At 40.3% G+C, this 16,411-nt stretch overlaps 1 protein-coding gene across 6 annotated transcripts in view; it reads right to left on the bottom strand.

The window, feature by feature from the left end:
* LOC108718612 (adhesion G protein-coupled receptor B1-like) overlaps nt 1-16,411 on the bottom strand; it is a 323,650-nt gene that overhangs the window by 86,919 nt on the left and 220,320 nt on the right. For all 6 annotated transcript variants that reach the window (XM_041566669.1, XM_041566667.1, XM_041566668.1 and 3 more), the window contains exons 15-17: nt 14,030-14,105; nt 9,466-9,568; nt 8,743-8,786 (exon numbers count right to left, since the gene is read on the bottom strand). In XM_041566669.1, coding sequence (XP_041422603.1) covers nt 8,743-8,786; nt 9,466-9,568; nt 14,030-14,105 — 223 coding nt within the window. The remainder of the gene's footprint in view (nt 1-8,742; nt 8,787-9,465; nt 9,569-14,029; nt 14,106-16,411) is intronic.

The following is a 16,411-nucleotide window of genomic DNA, read 5'->3' as shown; positions in this document are numbered from 1 at the left end:
TTGAGACAGCAGGGTGACAGTAGGACAAGATGGAGAAAGTAGGACACAATGGAAATAGTGGGACATGATGGACATACAGTAGTAGGGAAAGATCACAAAAAAATTACATTTCAGTAGAAAAACAAGATGGAGTCAGTAGGGCAAGAACAGGACAAGATTGAGACAGTAAGTCAAGAAAAGAGAGATTAGAGATATTGGTGCAAGATTGCAACAAAAGGACCATATGGCAATAGTAGAACAAGATGGAGACAGTGTGGAGATAAGTAGACAACAAGTCAAAATGGGGACAGTAAGTAAAGATGGGGTCAGCAAAGCCATGTGGGTATAATAGGACAAGATGAAGATAGTATGACAAGATTGGCATAGTAGGGGAAAAAGCAACAAAATGCCAGTAGAAAAACAAGATTGACAGTCGAGCAAGAAAGGGACATCAATAAATATTGCCCATCCTGCAGCCTTTAGTTATACTATGGTACGACTCTAAGCAATTGATAACAACTAGTGATGGGCAAATGTATTCGCCAAGCGCGAATTTGTGGCAAACCCAATGATTCGCATCACCATTGCGAAAATTCCGTTTTTTGGACACCGGCGCATTTTCGCCAGCAGATTTGCGCCGTCATCAAAAAAACGGATGCCGGCATCAAAAAACCGACGCCGGCATCAAAAACGGACACCGGTGTCAAAAACGACACCGGCTCCGTTTTGCGAATTTTTCGTCATTTTGTGAATTTCACAGGAAATTCACGAATTTTTCTGCAAAGCGAAACGCCACAAATTCGCCCATCACTAATAACAACCAAAAACATGGTGATTATTGCTTGCCTCTGCAGTAGTCTGTTCTGAACTGTCTTCAACAGAGACCGTGACACGGAAGGATGTAGTGGTGACCAGATGATGTTGAAAATTAGTTCTGCAGTAAACTTAGGCTACTGCCTGATATTGGAACTGGCTGGAACTGAATCCCCAGCAGAGCAGCAAGAAACGCCAGCTTAAGGCTTAGCAAGGAGTCCATCATCACAATCCTGGTGACTGTTTAGACAATTTAAGGCTTGTGTATCAAGTGATGCTAAACAAAGTACTGTATGTACAACCATAAAACAAAAATGGGAGATCAATCTAATCATGGATTCGGGATTTGACAGATAATTGACAGAGAAAGGGCACAGTTTGGGTTTTAAGGCAAGGCTTCTATTGACCATGGCCTGCCAGAAGCTATTCCAGAATGCACTTAGTGCAAGAGCCCTTTATTAAAAATTAAAATACAGGGTTCTGCAGGCATGCCTATTGGTGGTACAGTGGTGGCCTTGGTATGCGAACACATTACACACCACCAGTATGGGGTATTCTGAGCCAACACTGCAAACTATTGGGGGCTTTAGAAAACCAACAAGATACAAGGAAGCAAACTTAAGACTTAATGAGCACCCCAGCCATCCACTTTATTATGGTTACTGTCTGTGTCCCGTCCAGGGATTCCCTGCCTGTGCCTGAATAATTCCCCTGTGCCGTCTATCAGAAGTGCTAAACCAGAATAATCTATATAACAATATATTTCAGGGAACACCAGTGGCGCTTTGTTAGAAACAGTTAATGAAGCGAAACTTAAAGCGGTGCCGCTGGAATGAGCCGGTGTGGGGACGCCGAGATTAATATTATATGTATTTCCACAAATCAGCACAACAAAGCACAACAAAGAAGATTAAAAAAAAAAATATTTTGGTGGACACCATCAAGGTGAGGGTACGAATGAAACAAAGTTGATCATGAGTCACAATTCACCAATCCTATAAGCAAATGGTCCTTTATACATTAAACCAAAAGACAAGTCTTGGGCTTTTGTACCCTCTTAGCCTACTGAAATCTACAATAACACAAGTGCTCAATGATACAGGAGATGCCATGTTCTCACTACTTCCCACATGTAGTTAGATATAAACCAAGAGTAGACACATAATCTAGTACAGAGAGACAAAGGCTGCCTGGGCAGCACACATCAATATCAATACAATAGCTAATTAGAACACACAGATGGTTTAATTTGGGCATGTGTTTGTGCCTGTAGCTCTGGGTGATAGGTCACTAGCATAAAGCTTTGACCCTCTACATGTGTCCTTGGAAATACTGATAGAATATTAGTTCCCTTTTACAGTAGGCCAGTACTGAACTGATTTATGATTACAAGGTTCATCTCTTGGGACAAAAATTGATACTATAGGAAAAAACCCAAGACATGTATGTGCTTGTACCTATCAGCCCTATTCTATTCATGTACTGTGCCCCAAGCTTAGGAGAATTGGGGCAAGGTTCACGGTTCACACACTCTGGCACAATGGAGTCCTGTATCTTAGAGTTGCTGTGCCAGTGCTCCTACTCACTCCAACTGAATCTTTTGTGTTAGTACCAATATTGATGCTGCACCTTAGCCCCACTGCAAAATGCATTTGAATTTAGCTGGGAACTACTCTGCACTGTGGGTAAAGTAATGGTGTATGTTCCACCTTTTTATCCCTGTGTCCATTTAGATTGTATGCTGTATGGGGGCAATGCATGCTCTTATATTACATTTACAATACAATAAATGATAAAGAGAGTTTCACTGGATAAAAACTCTCCATGCAAAGAAGATATAATATATTCAGTGGAGAGGAACAAGTAACCAATGGCCAAAAACAATGTCCTCCTGTTATTTGGTTTGCAGGTCACATCACAAACTCTTCAGATGAGAGAATTTAACTGAAGAACAATCGTATTGACTTCTTAAGCTTCAATACTCACTGTCTTAAGATGCTCTTTAGTTCTTCTATTACCAGAGTGCTCTTTTACAGCCTAAAGACCAACTTAGGTTGCACAGGTACATAGTCCATAGGCAAAGATCGTGACACACTAGCTGGCAAAATCATGGGGAATATGATCAAGGACATAATCAGCTTGCTGGTGGGTTGAGAAAATATCTCCAATAACTTTGTCTGCTACTATTTTTGGATAAGCTGGTCCAGTTCTTTATAGTAAAGCTCCATCCAAACCAATGCTTTCTTTCTTCTCCACTGTCACTCTAGTTGTGTAACTGCTCCTTGCCCTTAGTAGAGGTCCACACCCTATTGATGGTGCTTACAAAGCAATATAATCAGAGGTCCATGGAGATGAGCCTATCTACAGTAATCTAGTTGATGTATGGTGAGGGCAGGGCAGACCTGTCATCAGAGTCTTTCACTTATTTGGGAGGGATTGAAAGGATATAAATCCTTATATGCCTCCAGAGACCAACAATAACAGTCCATTCAGACATGCAAAGGAAACAGTCATTCATTTTTGAGTTTTTTTTATTATTTTTAAGTCAATGACAAATATGTTGAAGCAGAAATCCATCATCGATGATAGAGTTTTGCTGAATAACAGATTGTCACAAACACTTCTCAGCTTCCCATTCACCCATAATCACATGGAAAGTAATGAAACCAAATTAGGGATGTAATTTGTGGTGTGTCAGGAAAGCAGAAGGGAGCTGATTTAATGGGCCTCGGCCGGGCAGTGTTATCAGCCAGTGAGAAATGTCATTTAACATGAAAGTGGCTGTGCAGACATTTTATTTAAACATGGTTCAGCGCCTTGCCACTTTCACTCCTCTGACTAACATAACTGGGTCTCCATCTGCCGTCATTACATCCAAATATTAGAAATAATAACCTTGTCAAGGAACATAAAGTAAGGGTGGCAATCTTTCCATCATTTAGAGCAAGTGGTCGAGGACATAGGTTAATTAAAGCCTAAAGAACAGTAGTGGCTTGAACTGTGCTTGTTCTGTTCAGCCGATGAGGATAAAGTAGCCTGATTAGCGGATTCCTTTTATGCTCCATAATCACCAAAGTCTTTAGATAAAGTGACCAGATTTCGCACAAGGGAGGGGTAAGCCATTTCCCAAGATGTTGCCTTGATGCACATTTCTATGCTTCATAGCATAGAAAAACCCACCCACCCTTTAGTAAAGAAGTAGCGCCAAAGGTGACACTCCTCAAGGGTAGTGACTCAAATGGTTGGGACTCAGGGACATCTTAGTGTAACCCCTTGAAGCAACCTTTAAGGAAACTGGTCCACTGAGGGAAGCACCTGTGTTGGGAGTAATAACCATTGTGAAATCTACTGATCCTGGATAGTGATGGGCGAATTTATTCGCCAGGCGCGAATTCGCGGCGAATTTGCGCGATTCGCCAGCAGCGAATAAATTTGCGAAACTCCCGCGAAAATTCGGCGTCAAAAACGGACGCTGGCGTCGGAAAAATGGGCGCCGGCGTCAAAAACGGGTGCCGGCGTCAAAAACGGGCGCCGGCGTCAAAAACGAGACGCCGGCGCCGTTTCACGAATTTTCCGCCGTTTCGCGAATTTCGCGCGAAATTCGCCCATCACTAATCCTGGATAAGAACCATTAGCACTCATGTTTCTGTGTGAAAGTGACGTGTTGTGAGCTATATTAGAAGTCCCTTCTTCCAATACTTCTGCGTTGGTCCAGCTGAGGTGAGCAATGGCATGCAGCAGTGTTCCACCCCTGGGAGCAGCTGGAAAAGGTACCAACAAAACATGATACATGTTTTTGGTCGACATATGGAGAATTATTTGGATATACAACTAACTGTCTCCAGTAAATAACCTCAGTTGGCTGACTCATGGGACAACTGATTGAGGGAGTCTGCATTGCTCAGTTCTTTCTGTGGAAGCAGAAATTTGCTTCCTAGTGACCTAGCTTCCTAGTAGTCAGTGACCTTGTAGGCAGGGAAAATATAAAATACTGTGGATGTAATTTGTCAAATTGCCCTAAGCTCAGCTTCGGGCCTAAAAAATTCCCTATACTGCCCGATACTTATCAGTATCTGACCAATTGGCCACAGGCTTATTTTCACTTCCTCATTTCCCAATGAGCAATAGACTGACCTACATGATGGTCAGATGAAATGTTCAAATCTGCCCAAACCCGACCCTACCATACTCTGTTTCATGTGATTTTATCAGGATGTGTAAGGCCAGCCTAAATGAATCATAGAGAAAAAATCTGCCCACTTTCCAAAAACCAAAATGGCAGCTCGTGTATTCCCTTTATTTGGGCAGTTACATCAGAGCAGTGGTCCCCAATCAGTGTCTTGCGAGCAACATGTTGCTCACCAACCCCTTGGTTGTTTTTCCCAGTGACCTCAATGTAGGTGCTTATTTTTGAATTACTGGTTTGTGAGTAACTTGTGGTTGCATAAAAACCAAGGGTACTGCCAAACAGAGCTTCCTGTAGGATGAAAGTCCAGATAGGGGCTACCAAATGGCCAAACACAACACTTATTTTGCACTACCCAACATTTACATGCTTGTGTTGCTCCCCAACAATTTTTACATCTGAATGTCACTCTTGGGTAAAAAGTGTTGGGGACCTCAATATTAGAGGAAAATCAAATCAGATAGACTGCAATGCCAGGGATGTGTGGCCTATTTTCTCAAAAGAGGGCAAACATTATAACCTCAGATTTAAATATTTTTTTACTTCACTTCCCCAAGTCATGTATCTTTAGCCCCAAAATGATCCCCGTGAAAAGACGGAGAATGGAAACCCCTCATAATGGAGACAAAACCTCTTCATTTAGTTCCTGAATGCAACGCACGCGCGCACAAAAAGATTTGCTGAATTCCTGAGGTTTTGAGTAGCTAATTAATTTTTCTGAAATCTCTGCTGGGCCAAGAATCATTGCACAACTTTAACTTTAAGTGCTCCAAGTCGTTAATCATTCACGAGTATCAAATCCAGGGGAAAACCATTAAAAAAATGAGCGGACGTAGCTTGTCTCCTATTTTGTTTGTCTTTTTCCCAAAGTCTGGGGGTTTGTATGCAGAACAATCCTTCCCCACATTCCCTGCGGCAGTCTAGGAGACCACTTGGTATGTCTGATAATAATGTTTCCCTCCATCTGTTTTTTCCAAAAAGCTTCCAATTCAATTTGTCTCTCTGCATTTTTAAGTCCTCTCTCTCTACGCTTTATGTTTCCGCGGTTACCAAGAGCACATGCAAAGCTCCAGAATACAAGACCTTTTGCTTTCACCTACAGCAGCCGCTCTCAGAACATTCCGTGACCTTTTTGACATGATTTGTTTTCCTCTGAGAATCTTTTTTTTTAAAAGGGAAACTCTTGTTGATTGTCCGACCTCGCTGAACTTTTAACACCATGGGGCGATCAATGTGTGAAATGGAGCAGAAAAAGTAGATAACAAGCAAGATCACTTGTGACTTGTGTGCTTATGGACTGAGCAGTCCTTAGGTGGGACAATGAGGGCTGACTGCTCTGACATCCACAGATAGTGGGGTTGTATGACAAAGCAACATGTCTAGGCAAAAAGAGTAGAGGATAGAAGGTACAGCAGGGCATGATGAAGACAGTGAAGCAAAATGTCAATGACAGGGAAAAATGGCCAAATGAAGACAGAAGGGCAACATGGAGACTGTAGGACAAGATGGCAAGAGCAGGGCAAAATGGTGATAGTAGGACAATATTTCAATAACAGGGCATGATGGAAAATATGGAGGCTGTAGAGAAAGATGGCACTAACAGGGCAAGATGGAGACTTTAGGGCATAATAGAGACAGTTGGGCATGATGGAGAAAGTTGAGAGCAGTAAGGTAAGATGGCCACAAAAATTTAAGATGACGACAGTAGGGCAAAAAAGCAACAACAGGGCAAGACACTTTAGGGCATGATGGAGAAAGTTGAGAACAGTACGGTAAGATGGTCATTAGGTCAAGATGGGACAATAGGACTAACATTCAAATGCAGGGCAAGATGAAGACAGTAAAGCATGTAGAGACTGTAGAGACTGTAGGGAAAGGCAACAACAGGGAAAGATTAAGACTTTATGGCATAATAGGACAAGACCGGGATAGTAGGGCAAGACGGCAACAATGGGTTAAGATGGAAATAATAGGGTAAGAGGGCAACTACAGGGCAGGATGGAAACAGGCAAGTTGGCAACAACAGGGCAAGATGGTGACTGTAGGACAAGATAGAGACATTAGGTCTAGATTGAAACATGCTTCTTTGTATGAGTTTATCTGGGGGTAGGGGGTTTAGATGGAAATAGTTACATAAAAATGTTCTCAAATATAACATCACAGTTACGGTATTAAGATGTGATTAGACTTCACAACGACTCTAATATTTGCATTCAATAAGGAAATCATAGCCATTATATTTGCACTTAATGGGTCAGTTCTGTAAAGTATTGCATGGCAAATGTGCATAGCAATAAGGGTACGTGTGCTAGAAATGTATTGTGGAAAAGGTATTGGAAATTCTTGTACCAAAACTGAACATTTTAAAGATTTATTATACAGGTCATCAAAAAAGCTCCAATTTATGGGAAGGCAATCTCTAATAGACTCCATTTTATCCAAATAATCCACATTTTTAAAAATGATAATAAAACAGTAGCTTGTACTTGATCTCAACTAAGATATGATTAATCCTTATTGGAGGCAAAACCAGCCTATTGGGTTTATTTAATGTTTTTATTTTTATGATTTTTTAGTAGACTTAAGGTATGAAGATCCAAATTACAGAAAGATCCCCAGGTCCCGAGCATTCTGGATAACAGGTCCCATGTCAGTACCCCGATGCTGCAAAAAGTCAGAATCCGAAAATCCGCAGACCTGTCAAGGTCCTGTATATGTCAATGGGACAGACTTTGCGTTACATTTAGCCCAAAAATTTGGGGTTTTCAGGCAAAAATCTGAAACAAATCGATCGATTTGGGAAAAAAATCAGAAAAATTCGACAATTACGGTTTTCACTCAATTTTATTGTATTTTTCCAAATCCAATTAGTTTATTAATTAGTAAATAAGGTCAAATTGGGCATGGGAGTTTGGGTGTGTTTTTTTTTTTATAAAATAGATAAATTCAGAGTTTACTAAGTACGTCTATCAAGTGTACCGACCTAAGTGATACACTATAACAACCAACAAATGTATAAATACAAATGTACAGTACAAATAAGAAATGCTTTGTTCATACTGTCATACCATATAGTTCAAATCACACAGTATGGCAGCTCCCACCTTATGTAAAAATTCCATACTTTCTAAGGGAAACAATAGACATCCAAGTGAAAACCAACTGAGCATGGATGAGAGCATAGGGTGAAGCCCCTCTCACAAATAGTTACTAAAACTAGTTATTTCCTATGGGGAAAATACTACAAACTCAGTTCACCACAAAAGAGCATTGCGTTAATCAGTTTTATGTCAATAAAAGCCATGGCACAAACAAGAGCTTAAACTCTATCCATGTATATAAGAAAAGTAGGTCCATTGTTTGCACCAGGTGTAGTAACCTATAGCAACCAAGCAGTTTGCTTTCAATCATTATTTCCCCTACCTCCATACTAAATACAATAACCACAAATACATGCCACCTTCCCCTTTGAAACAGAGACAGTAGGTTTTCAGATAATAAAAGTCCCAAACTTTGTATGAGATCTTGTAACCCATAGCAACCACTGCAACAGGTGACCAGTAAATACCTGCTGATTTTTAGCCACAGGTTACTTTTTAATCACTTGAATCAAGTCGGACCAATAGCGATTACTGTCATAGTTACTGTACGTTCTAACAACTACAACCATTCTCATTATATAGTTGCAGCAAATAGGTGAAACAGTGACTTATACTAAATGGCAGCTAACCGCATGCTAGTTGTGAGTAGAACAGTTAACTTACGTGTCAGTTTCATCCCATACGATGCACGTCTGATTGGTGGTTCCCTGGAAAGAGCACAACAGGGAGAGGTTAGTAATGATGTTACTCAGAATGTTACTGAAATACCTGAACAAGACCCTAGAAGGGAGCAGCCAGCATCTATGCGGTTGGGCAAAGTTTAACTCAATGCCGGGAGTAGGGAGAACTAAATCATGGATCTATTGCTGTTTTACTTAATATATTTTGTGTGCCCAGGGCAAGGTGGGGACTAGTGAACCGTGTGGGAATTGTACTTGGTGAAGTTACTGCTAAGCACATATTGATTTTTGTGATGACAAAGAGAAGCTCAGAATCTGTGACCTTGAGCCCAAATCTGTATTACTGTAGTAAAGCCCAGTAGGCATTCTGGGGAGATAGTAGGCATATAAGCTATTCATGGGGGGTTAATAATATTATTAGCAGTAACTAAACTACCTCCGTGGGGCCTGGGTGCAGCCTATGCAGCCACAGTTGGACCCCCACCCCCTTCCAGAAGTGGAGATCAAAGTGGATTTGCAAGCACGCAAACCACCGGTGGGCAACTTTCTCCAAGTGAATTTGCCTAACTTCTAGATAATCCATAGGAAGGCAAACAAAAACTCTTATTGTGCTTGGAAAAATCATTTTATCTCCAGGTTATTTGGTACAATATCGACATGTTTTAATAAGCGTCATAGAAAAGGAAGGAAATATTTTGTGTCTTACGTTGTACATGTGAGAGAACTCGATATCCAGAGGAACGGCAATAGATCTGGGCGATGGTTTCACCGTAACGGAGATAATCTTAGAATTCAGCACGGTGGTGTTTCTAGAAAGACAAAAAAAGTACTAGGAATATGACTGTGTAATTAAGATTTAGGGTTAGGGTTTAAGGTTAGCGTTAGGTTTATAGTTAGGTTTAGGGAGTAGGTTTTTGGGTTAGGTTTAGGGTTAGGGTTAGGTTTAGGATCAAGGTTAGGTAGTAGGTTTGGGGTTGTTTATGGTTAGGGTTAGGTTTAGGGTTAGAGAGTACTTTTAGGGTTAGGTTTAGGGTTAGGTTTACCTCACCCAAAAATACATCAACTGATATATTTGAATATAATTATAGGTTCTACAATGGAAAGCCTGATATTTGTTGCCTAATAGGACATTCCGCCCCTGATTATTTACATCTGCATTATATATGAGTTGCTCTCCAGAGATGTCACCATCATCAAGTGTTCTAAAATAAATGCATTTATGAAATATACAAGAATAAACTGAATTCTCTTTATGGACTGGGTCATGTTCTGGATGTTGATTAGAACTCCAGTGTTAGATAAAAGGGTATCTGCTGCTGTATAATACACATAGACATAGAAAATAAGCTTTATGTAGTGCAGTCAATCCCTTCTCTCTGGGCAGGTGTGTCATGTAGGGTTATGGGATCATTTGAACAACACCAGCCAGACCCGACTCAATTGACCATGGTGCTCAATTCATTGGAAATGTACCATAATCAGAACATTTTTCATGCTGCCTAATGTTTTTACCTTGAGTCCTGTGCATGGAACAATAATTTTTCATAGCCTAGTACTGGAGATTATTAAGGTATATCAATGATCCCCCTGCAAGGCTTTCACTCTCAGTTCTTTATACAGTTATACAGTATCTAAAAGGATAATAATGCCAAATAACATACATATGACTGTAAGAATGTAGATAGGGGCTAATAAATGGTCTAAAGTTTCCTACTTGCCTAGTAACCAATAGCAACCAATCAGCAGTTAACATTTATTTGTCAGAAATTGGTTTGACAAACACACATCTGATTAGCTTCATTGGGTTACTAGATATGAGCCCATTTTAGACATTTATTTAATTACCCCTATGCCTGTGTCATAGTGTGGTTAATCAAAGGGCTACAATGCAATAATATTTTTTAAGTTTGATACGGTAGAAAAATTGATGTCAAGTTGGCTACACCCTCAGTCTGCATGCTCCGTCCCATTTATTTCTCTTATTCTGAACCAAACCAACGTTGCCACTTAAATATGTAGAGAATGAATGCACCAGAGCGGAGCAGAACTATAGAGAAAGTGCTTTGAATGCAAGTACCTTAAATGAATGGCATCAAGTCATGCAATTATTGGGTACATTTTTTGTTACCACAATGGTGGGTTTTGATCATGAGGCACAAAAAAACTAAAAAAACAATGTTTTCTCTTGGAACAGATCAATGGGAAGACATTATATAGATAAGAGACCAAGTCAGTTAGGGTGTGAATAAACCTAGCTTACCATAGTAACCTAACATGTTAAAAAATGTAACAATACGGGGGGATTTTTACCGTTTTTTATTATTATTGGGTGCATCTGACCCGTTCCTCTAAAAATTCGCCAAAATGCATCAAAGTCTATGGGGCAACAATATTTTTTGATGGTATAACAATCTTTTCTTTGTTGCACTGCAATTATTGGGCATTATTTCATGGGGAAACTCACTAATTAACTGTTAACTATAAAACATTTTTTTATAGATGAATGGAGGGATGGATGCTATATGTACATTTATTTGTGGTGGGATCTTTTAGAAGGTGTACCAGTGCCTTCAAATTTGTCCTCATTTGGTTGATGCTGATATTTAGCATAACTGTCCTGGTAGAAATGGTCCAGGAATGGAACAGAAATATGGTACAGAGATGTGCTGATGCTTATCAGCACAGAACAGAATAGGAAGGTGCCTCAGGATGCTTCACTTACTGCCTCAATGCCTTTCTATAAGAAGACAACAAAGAAAGCCCTTTCCTCCACAAAGCTCACAGCCTACAGCATTTTTCAGAAACCGACAACACTGCGATGTGTGCACCCAGCCTTACAAAGATACTACAGAAATCCTCACTCTCCTTACTGCGTTCATTAAACTTTTTACTGCTCGAGGGATCGGCAGGCCCCTTTGGCGCTTAAAGAGCTTGATTCCAAGCACTGCAATGCAGATTTGTGCCTCTGTATCACATAACCTACAGCCTGGGAAATATTGAGCACATAATGTTGTTTTTGGGAAAATAATAAAACATTGAACATGGAAGATAATTTAATAGATCTGTTGTAAAATGTCACGGAAATATTTTTGCTCTTCACTAATTATGATATAAGATTCGAGTTCTCTGTTTGAGGATGTTCAAATTAATTTAATCCTGGATCTCCCCCTTGTCCATGATACAAGAACACACAGATCTGAAACAAACAAGGATCCCAGAATGAACCAGGAGGACCCTGTTCCTCAAAGGTTCCAAGCTAAAGGTTGTAGGGGGAAAAGTAAATATGGCCAGTGTTGGACTGAGATTCAGGAGGCCACTAAAAACCTAAAACCATGGTCCCACTATCAAAACTATTCTTCCTCCTCACTCACTAATCTTCTTTATTCTTCTAGTGGCTTCTCTTTACATATATCCTGGCTGCATATCTGAAGGTATTGGAGAAAAAAGAAGTCTTATAAATTTCAGTAAGGAATTCTAGAGACCAATGGAAATACAAGAGAAATATTGTGTTGGGCATCTTATTGTACATAGAATGACGTCATGTGTTTGAAGATGGTGCTACGGTCAGGGGTGTAACAGAGACCAAGTGCCTTGTTGAGGACATGTTAGGCTAAAGGCACACAAGACATTTTGAGTGGAAACTCCTCAGACCCTGGATCCCAGGTCAAATCCCACTCCATGGCCAATGTGACCATGGCCAAGTCAGTTAAGCTGTGGTATCCCAAGATCCCAGTGTGCCTTGCTTGTCATAAAATAAATTCCCAAGGAAAAACAACACTACATAAAGACATATACATTTTCCGGGAATTGTCTTCTCTTTCACACATATTTCCCAGTCCATCAGAAATTTCTTTCTATATTTAACTCTCCTTTAGTTGTTTGCATCATCCGGACACATCATTTTTTAACACGTTTTGTGAATACAATGAGGGGAGTAGGCAGTCTTTTTGACCATAGTACTAACTCTGTAATTTCTCTTTTTAACTTCCTCTCTATCAACATGAAGAATTTTATGTAAACTTTACGTCGTTGTGTCTATTTTTGTTCTTGCTTACTATGTAACTATGGAAACACATGGCACTGCATAATATATAGTGGGTGAATTACAATTGAATGCATGCTAACTGAAAAATAATCTTCATTTTAAGATGGAAATGTGTTGGTGGGTGGACATGGGTTCATGTGAAAGTGTGTGGGGGTCACCAATAGATGGGGGAATGGGCTGGATAATTCTGGGCAGAGCTGGAGGGGATTGGGCATGTGTTTAATGGGCTTCAATAACATTACATGGCAGCTTAAACACAGATATGAGATACTTTCCTTAAATTAATATGGAACATGCTCAAATGTTCAAGTATGACCGCTACGGCTTCAGTAACACATCAAGAGAATTGGTATTGCTGTAATACTGCACCTAAACGGCTGTGAATGTTTAATAAATCTCTTACCAAATACATTTTATGATTGTTATTGATATATTACAGTTTTCAAGAGATGATATCATGTGCTTGCTCCTTCAAAGGAACATTTCTACTTGCTCCAAACTGATCGGCTATTCCAGGTAAATTGGAAACAATGAAGCAAAATGTGACTTGCTTCCTTGGATTCCTACTGTTTGTCACCTCAGCCCAGTGGTGTGTGGACTTCAATTAAAGCCTTCTTTTAAGGTCCATCATTTATCCAGCATCCACCCCATAGCTCACAAGATAACAGATATTAAAATACTGCAATTATAAACCATTTAGCAGTTATTTCAAGAATATCTGTGAAGTTTTTGCCCTAAACTTTACTCTAAGTTGCCTTCTGTTGGATCATTTAGGGCCACATTCAATCCAGTGAGAAAAAGCTTTCTACAGTTTTATCACATGAATACTCATAGACTTAGACGAGAAAAAACTTTTCCTCCAAATTCAGTTCCAGCTTCTTCCCATAGACTTCCACAGAGTTTCCAGGTGATAAACTGTGAGATAAGTTTTTCTACATTGAATTGCATCTCAAATTTCATTTCATACATTAGTTTTCATGTGATAGCCCCTTTTCTCATTGAATCTGGCTCAATATCTTTCAGTGCCAAGGGCTCTCTACTGAAGGACCACAGAAGGAGATTTGTACAACAAAGTTAAACCAGAGTTTGAGCATAGTTGCACTGGAGTCCATGGCATCTTGATCCTTGTGCACCATGAAATATCTCAAAACTATCAAAATTAAGAGTGGATTTATTAAACATCTACCACAGTGTATGTTTCAGGTGATGACCTACCAAAACTTACCTCTGCAAAGACAATATGCTTCCCAGGTTCCTGTAGAGCACTGTTCCGATGATGAAGATGGACGAGTCATCTGTATCTAGGCATGATGGAACGAGAAAGATGAATCAGTGAGGAACCTGAGCCAAGGTGTATGAGCTGCTACACGCCATCGACCTCTCCACATGCTAACAAGCTTCCACTCCACTGATTTAGGATTTTTTTCCAGGGGCATATCAATAATTCATTTGAAAAGGTTAGGACAGAGCACACACGTTGTGAATTCTGCGCACGAGCCGGGCCCTGCAGCACTGCACAATGCAGAGGGACTCTCCATTTTTGCAGATTCGGTGTGTTGTGCCTGAGCTAACAGACCGTACAGAACAGATCAGAAGGTTGGCACCCACTGGGAGACCTGAACCGGAGGAAAAAAGCTTTTCTAAAGAAGCCTGCAACTGAGCCAGGAACTTGCCACCAGCACAAATAGCTGCTCCTTTTTAGCATCACATGCAGCAAATGGTATTAATCTTAGAAATAAAATATCAGGGTATATCTTTATATACGTTCATAAGTAATAGTCTTTCAGGAGGCTTGTATTTTCTCATATGATTAAAGGGCACCTCACCCCTCCTAGGAACAGTCTATTTAAGGGTGATGGCACATGATCAGATCTGTCAGCCGCAGTTAAATATGCGCTACCACAGGTGACAAATCTCCCTAAAAAGATTTTCGGAAAGGAACTCCCAAGTGATTCCCCTGTGTCCTCTAGAAAGATCTGTTGTTGGAAGAGGAGCTTTTGACTTTATAGTAGGACCCCCGTGCATATTTTTACATAGTGATCATATCCCCCTTAACTGCCCATTTCCAGCCCCAGATTTGTGGAGAGGCCACCAAGGCCCGGCCTAGGGTGGCAGGATTTTAGGGGCAGCATGCTGCCCATGGACACCCACATTGGTTCAGAAAGACTGAGGAAAATAGTTTTTAAAATGTCCCATGTGTCAATCCCCATTGCTCTGGTGATGAAAATTTGTGTAAATAAAAGGGAGGAGACGGGGGGTGATGAAAGTCAGCGGGCTTATGGGTGCCCACTATGTAAATCTGGCCCTGCCCATTGCCTTAGTACTTACCCTTTTTTCATAACAACATGCAGGGTACAAAGTGCAAAACATGGGGCAGATTGTACCAATTTTTTGCACTCTATACCCTGTCTTTCACTACGTAAATCACCCCCTACTGATTTTGTAAATATGTTTGTTTAAGGTAAATAAGACCCTTTTTATATAAACAATTGAACACTGGGGGGTCTGATTCATTACAGACTTTGGAAGAAGCTGCCAGAACAATCATGGCTGCGCCCACATATGGTCCACTGTAAAGTAGAACCTTTATATAGTGGATAATGTACCCCCTACTGTAATTTATAAAGCTATTATAAGCCACCGAGGAGTTATGTGACCATATAAAAGCACGAGGAATTTCTAGTTGGCGGTACATTATGCATTATAATCTACATTTTGTGGGGAGGTCGGAGTTGAAATTCTGGTCGCCAGCGTCAAATTCTGGTCCGTTTCGGGCGCACGGCGTCAAATTTGGCAGCCTGGGGCTCCTGCTATAAACGGCACGTTCTGACATAAGGATATCATTTACAGTCTCGTCCCATAGGGAATATATATATACACCTATATATATATATATATATATATTTTTTTTTTTTTTAAATAATATTTATAGGGAATAAAATAGAAGCCTTATATGCTGCTTCTAAAAGTATAAATATACAGTTATTTTAAGTGAAGACATTTTGGGAATTGTTTTCTTAGAGGTTGCCAAAAATAAAAAGACTGAATGGGAATGAGAGGCTCTGCAGAGAAAATGTCTTGACAAGAATATATTTGGCAATAAATTATATGTCTAAGTTGCAAATATGTTGATGTATCTTTTTTATGACTTGGCAATAAACGGGCAATACGGAGCTGTATTATACGGTGTCTCCTGCAGAACCAGTGAAGTGCCGGTGCAGTGAGGCTCGCGCCTATGTGCAAAGCAGAGAGAGATAAATCCTAATGTGAATGTGCCACCCATAAATACTGACATTATATAAAGGGACATCAATCAAGGGGCTCGCTTTAACTGTCGTTGCCCATAAATTGTGCCCTTCTGCCCGCTCTAAATAATGACAAAGATTAACTCTTGTAATTCGCAGGCAGACCTGGGTTGTTTCTATCCAGATTCGGAGCATTAGACACAAGAAAGGAAAACATTATAGAAGCGGCAGTTAAAAAAAAAATAAGCAGCTGGCATTTAGCTAACAGAAAATCCGGCCCAGCAGCAGAGATAGTGGAGCTAATCACCCAGGACATTGTGTTCCCGTCACACAACTAATAGCGACCTTTTCAGTCCCTCCTA

This window comes from Xenopus laevis, chromosome 6L, assembly GCF_017654675.1.
Source record: "Xenopus laevis strain J_2021 chromosome 6L, Xenopus_laevis_v10.1, whole genome shotgun sequence".
Taxonomy (NCBI): Eukaryota; Metazoa; Chordata; class Amphibia; order Anura; family Pipidae; genus Xenopus; species Xenopus laevis.
Note: the sequence above shows the minus strand (reverse complement) of the source record. Positions and strands in the feature narration are given on the sequence as shown.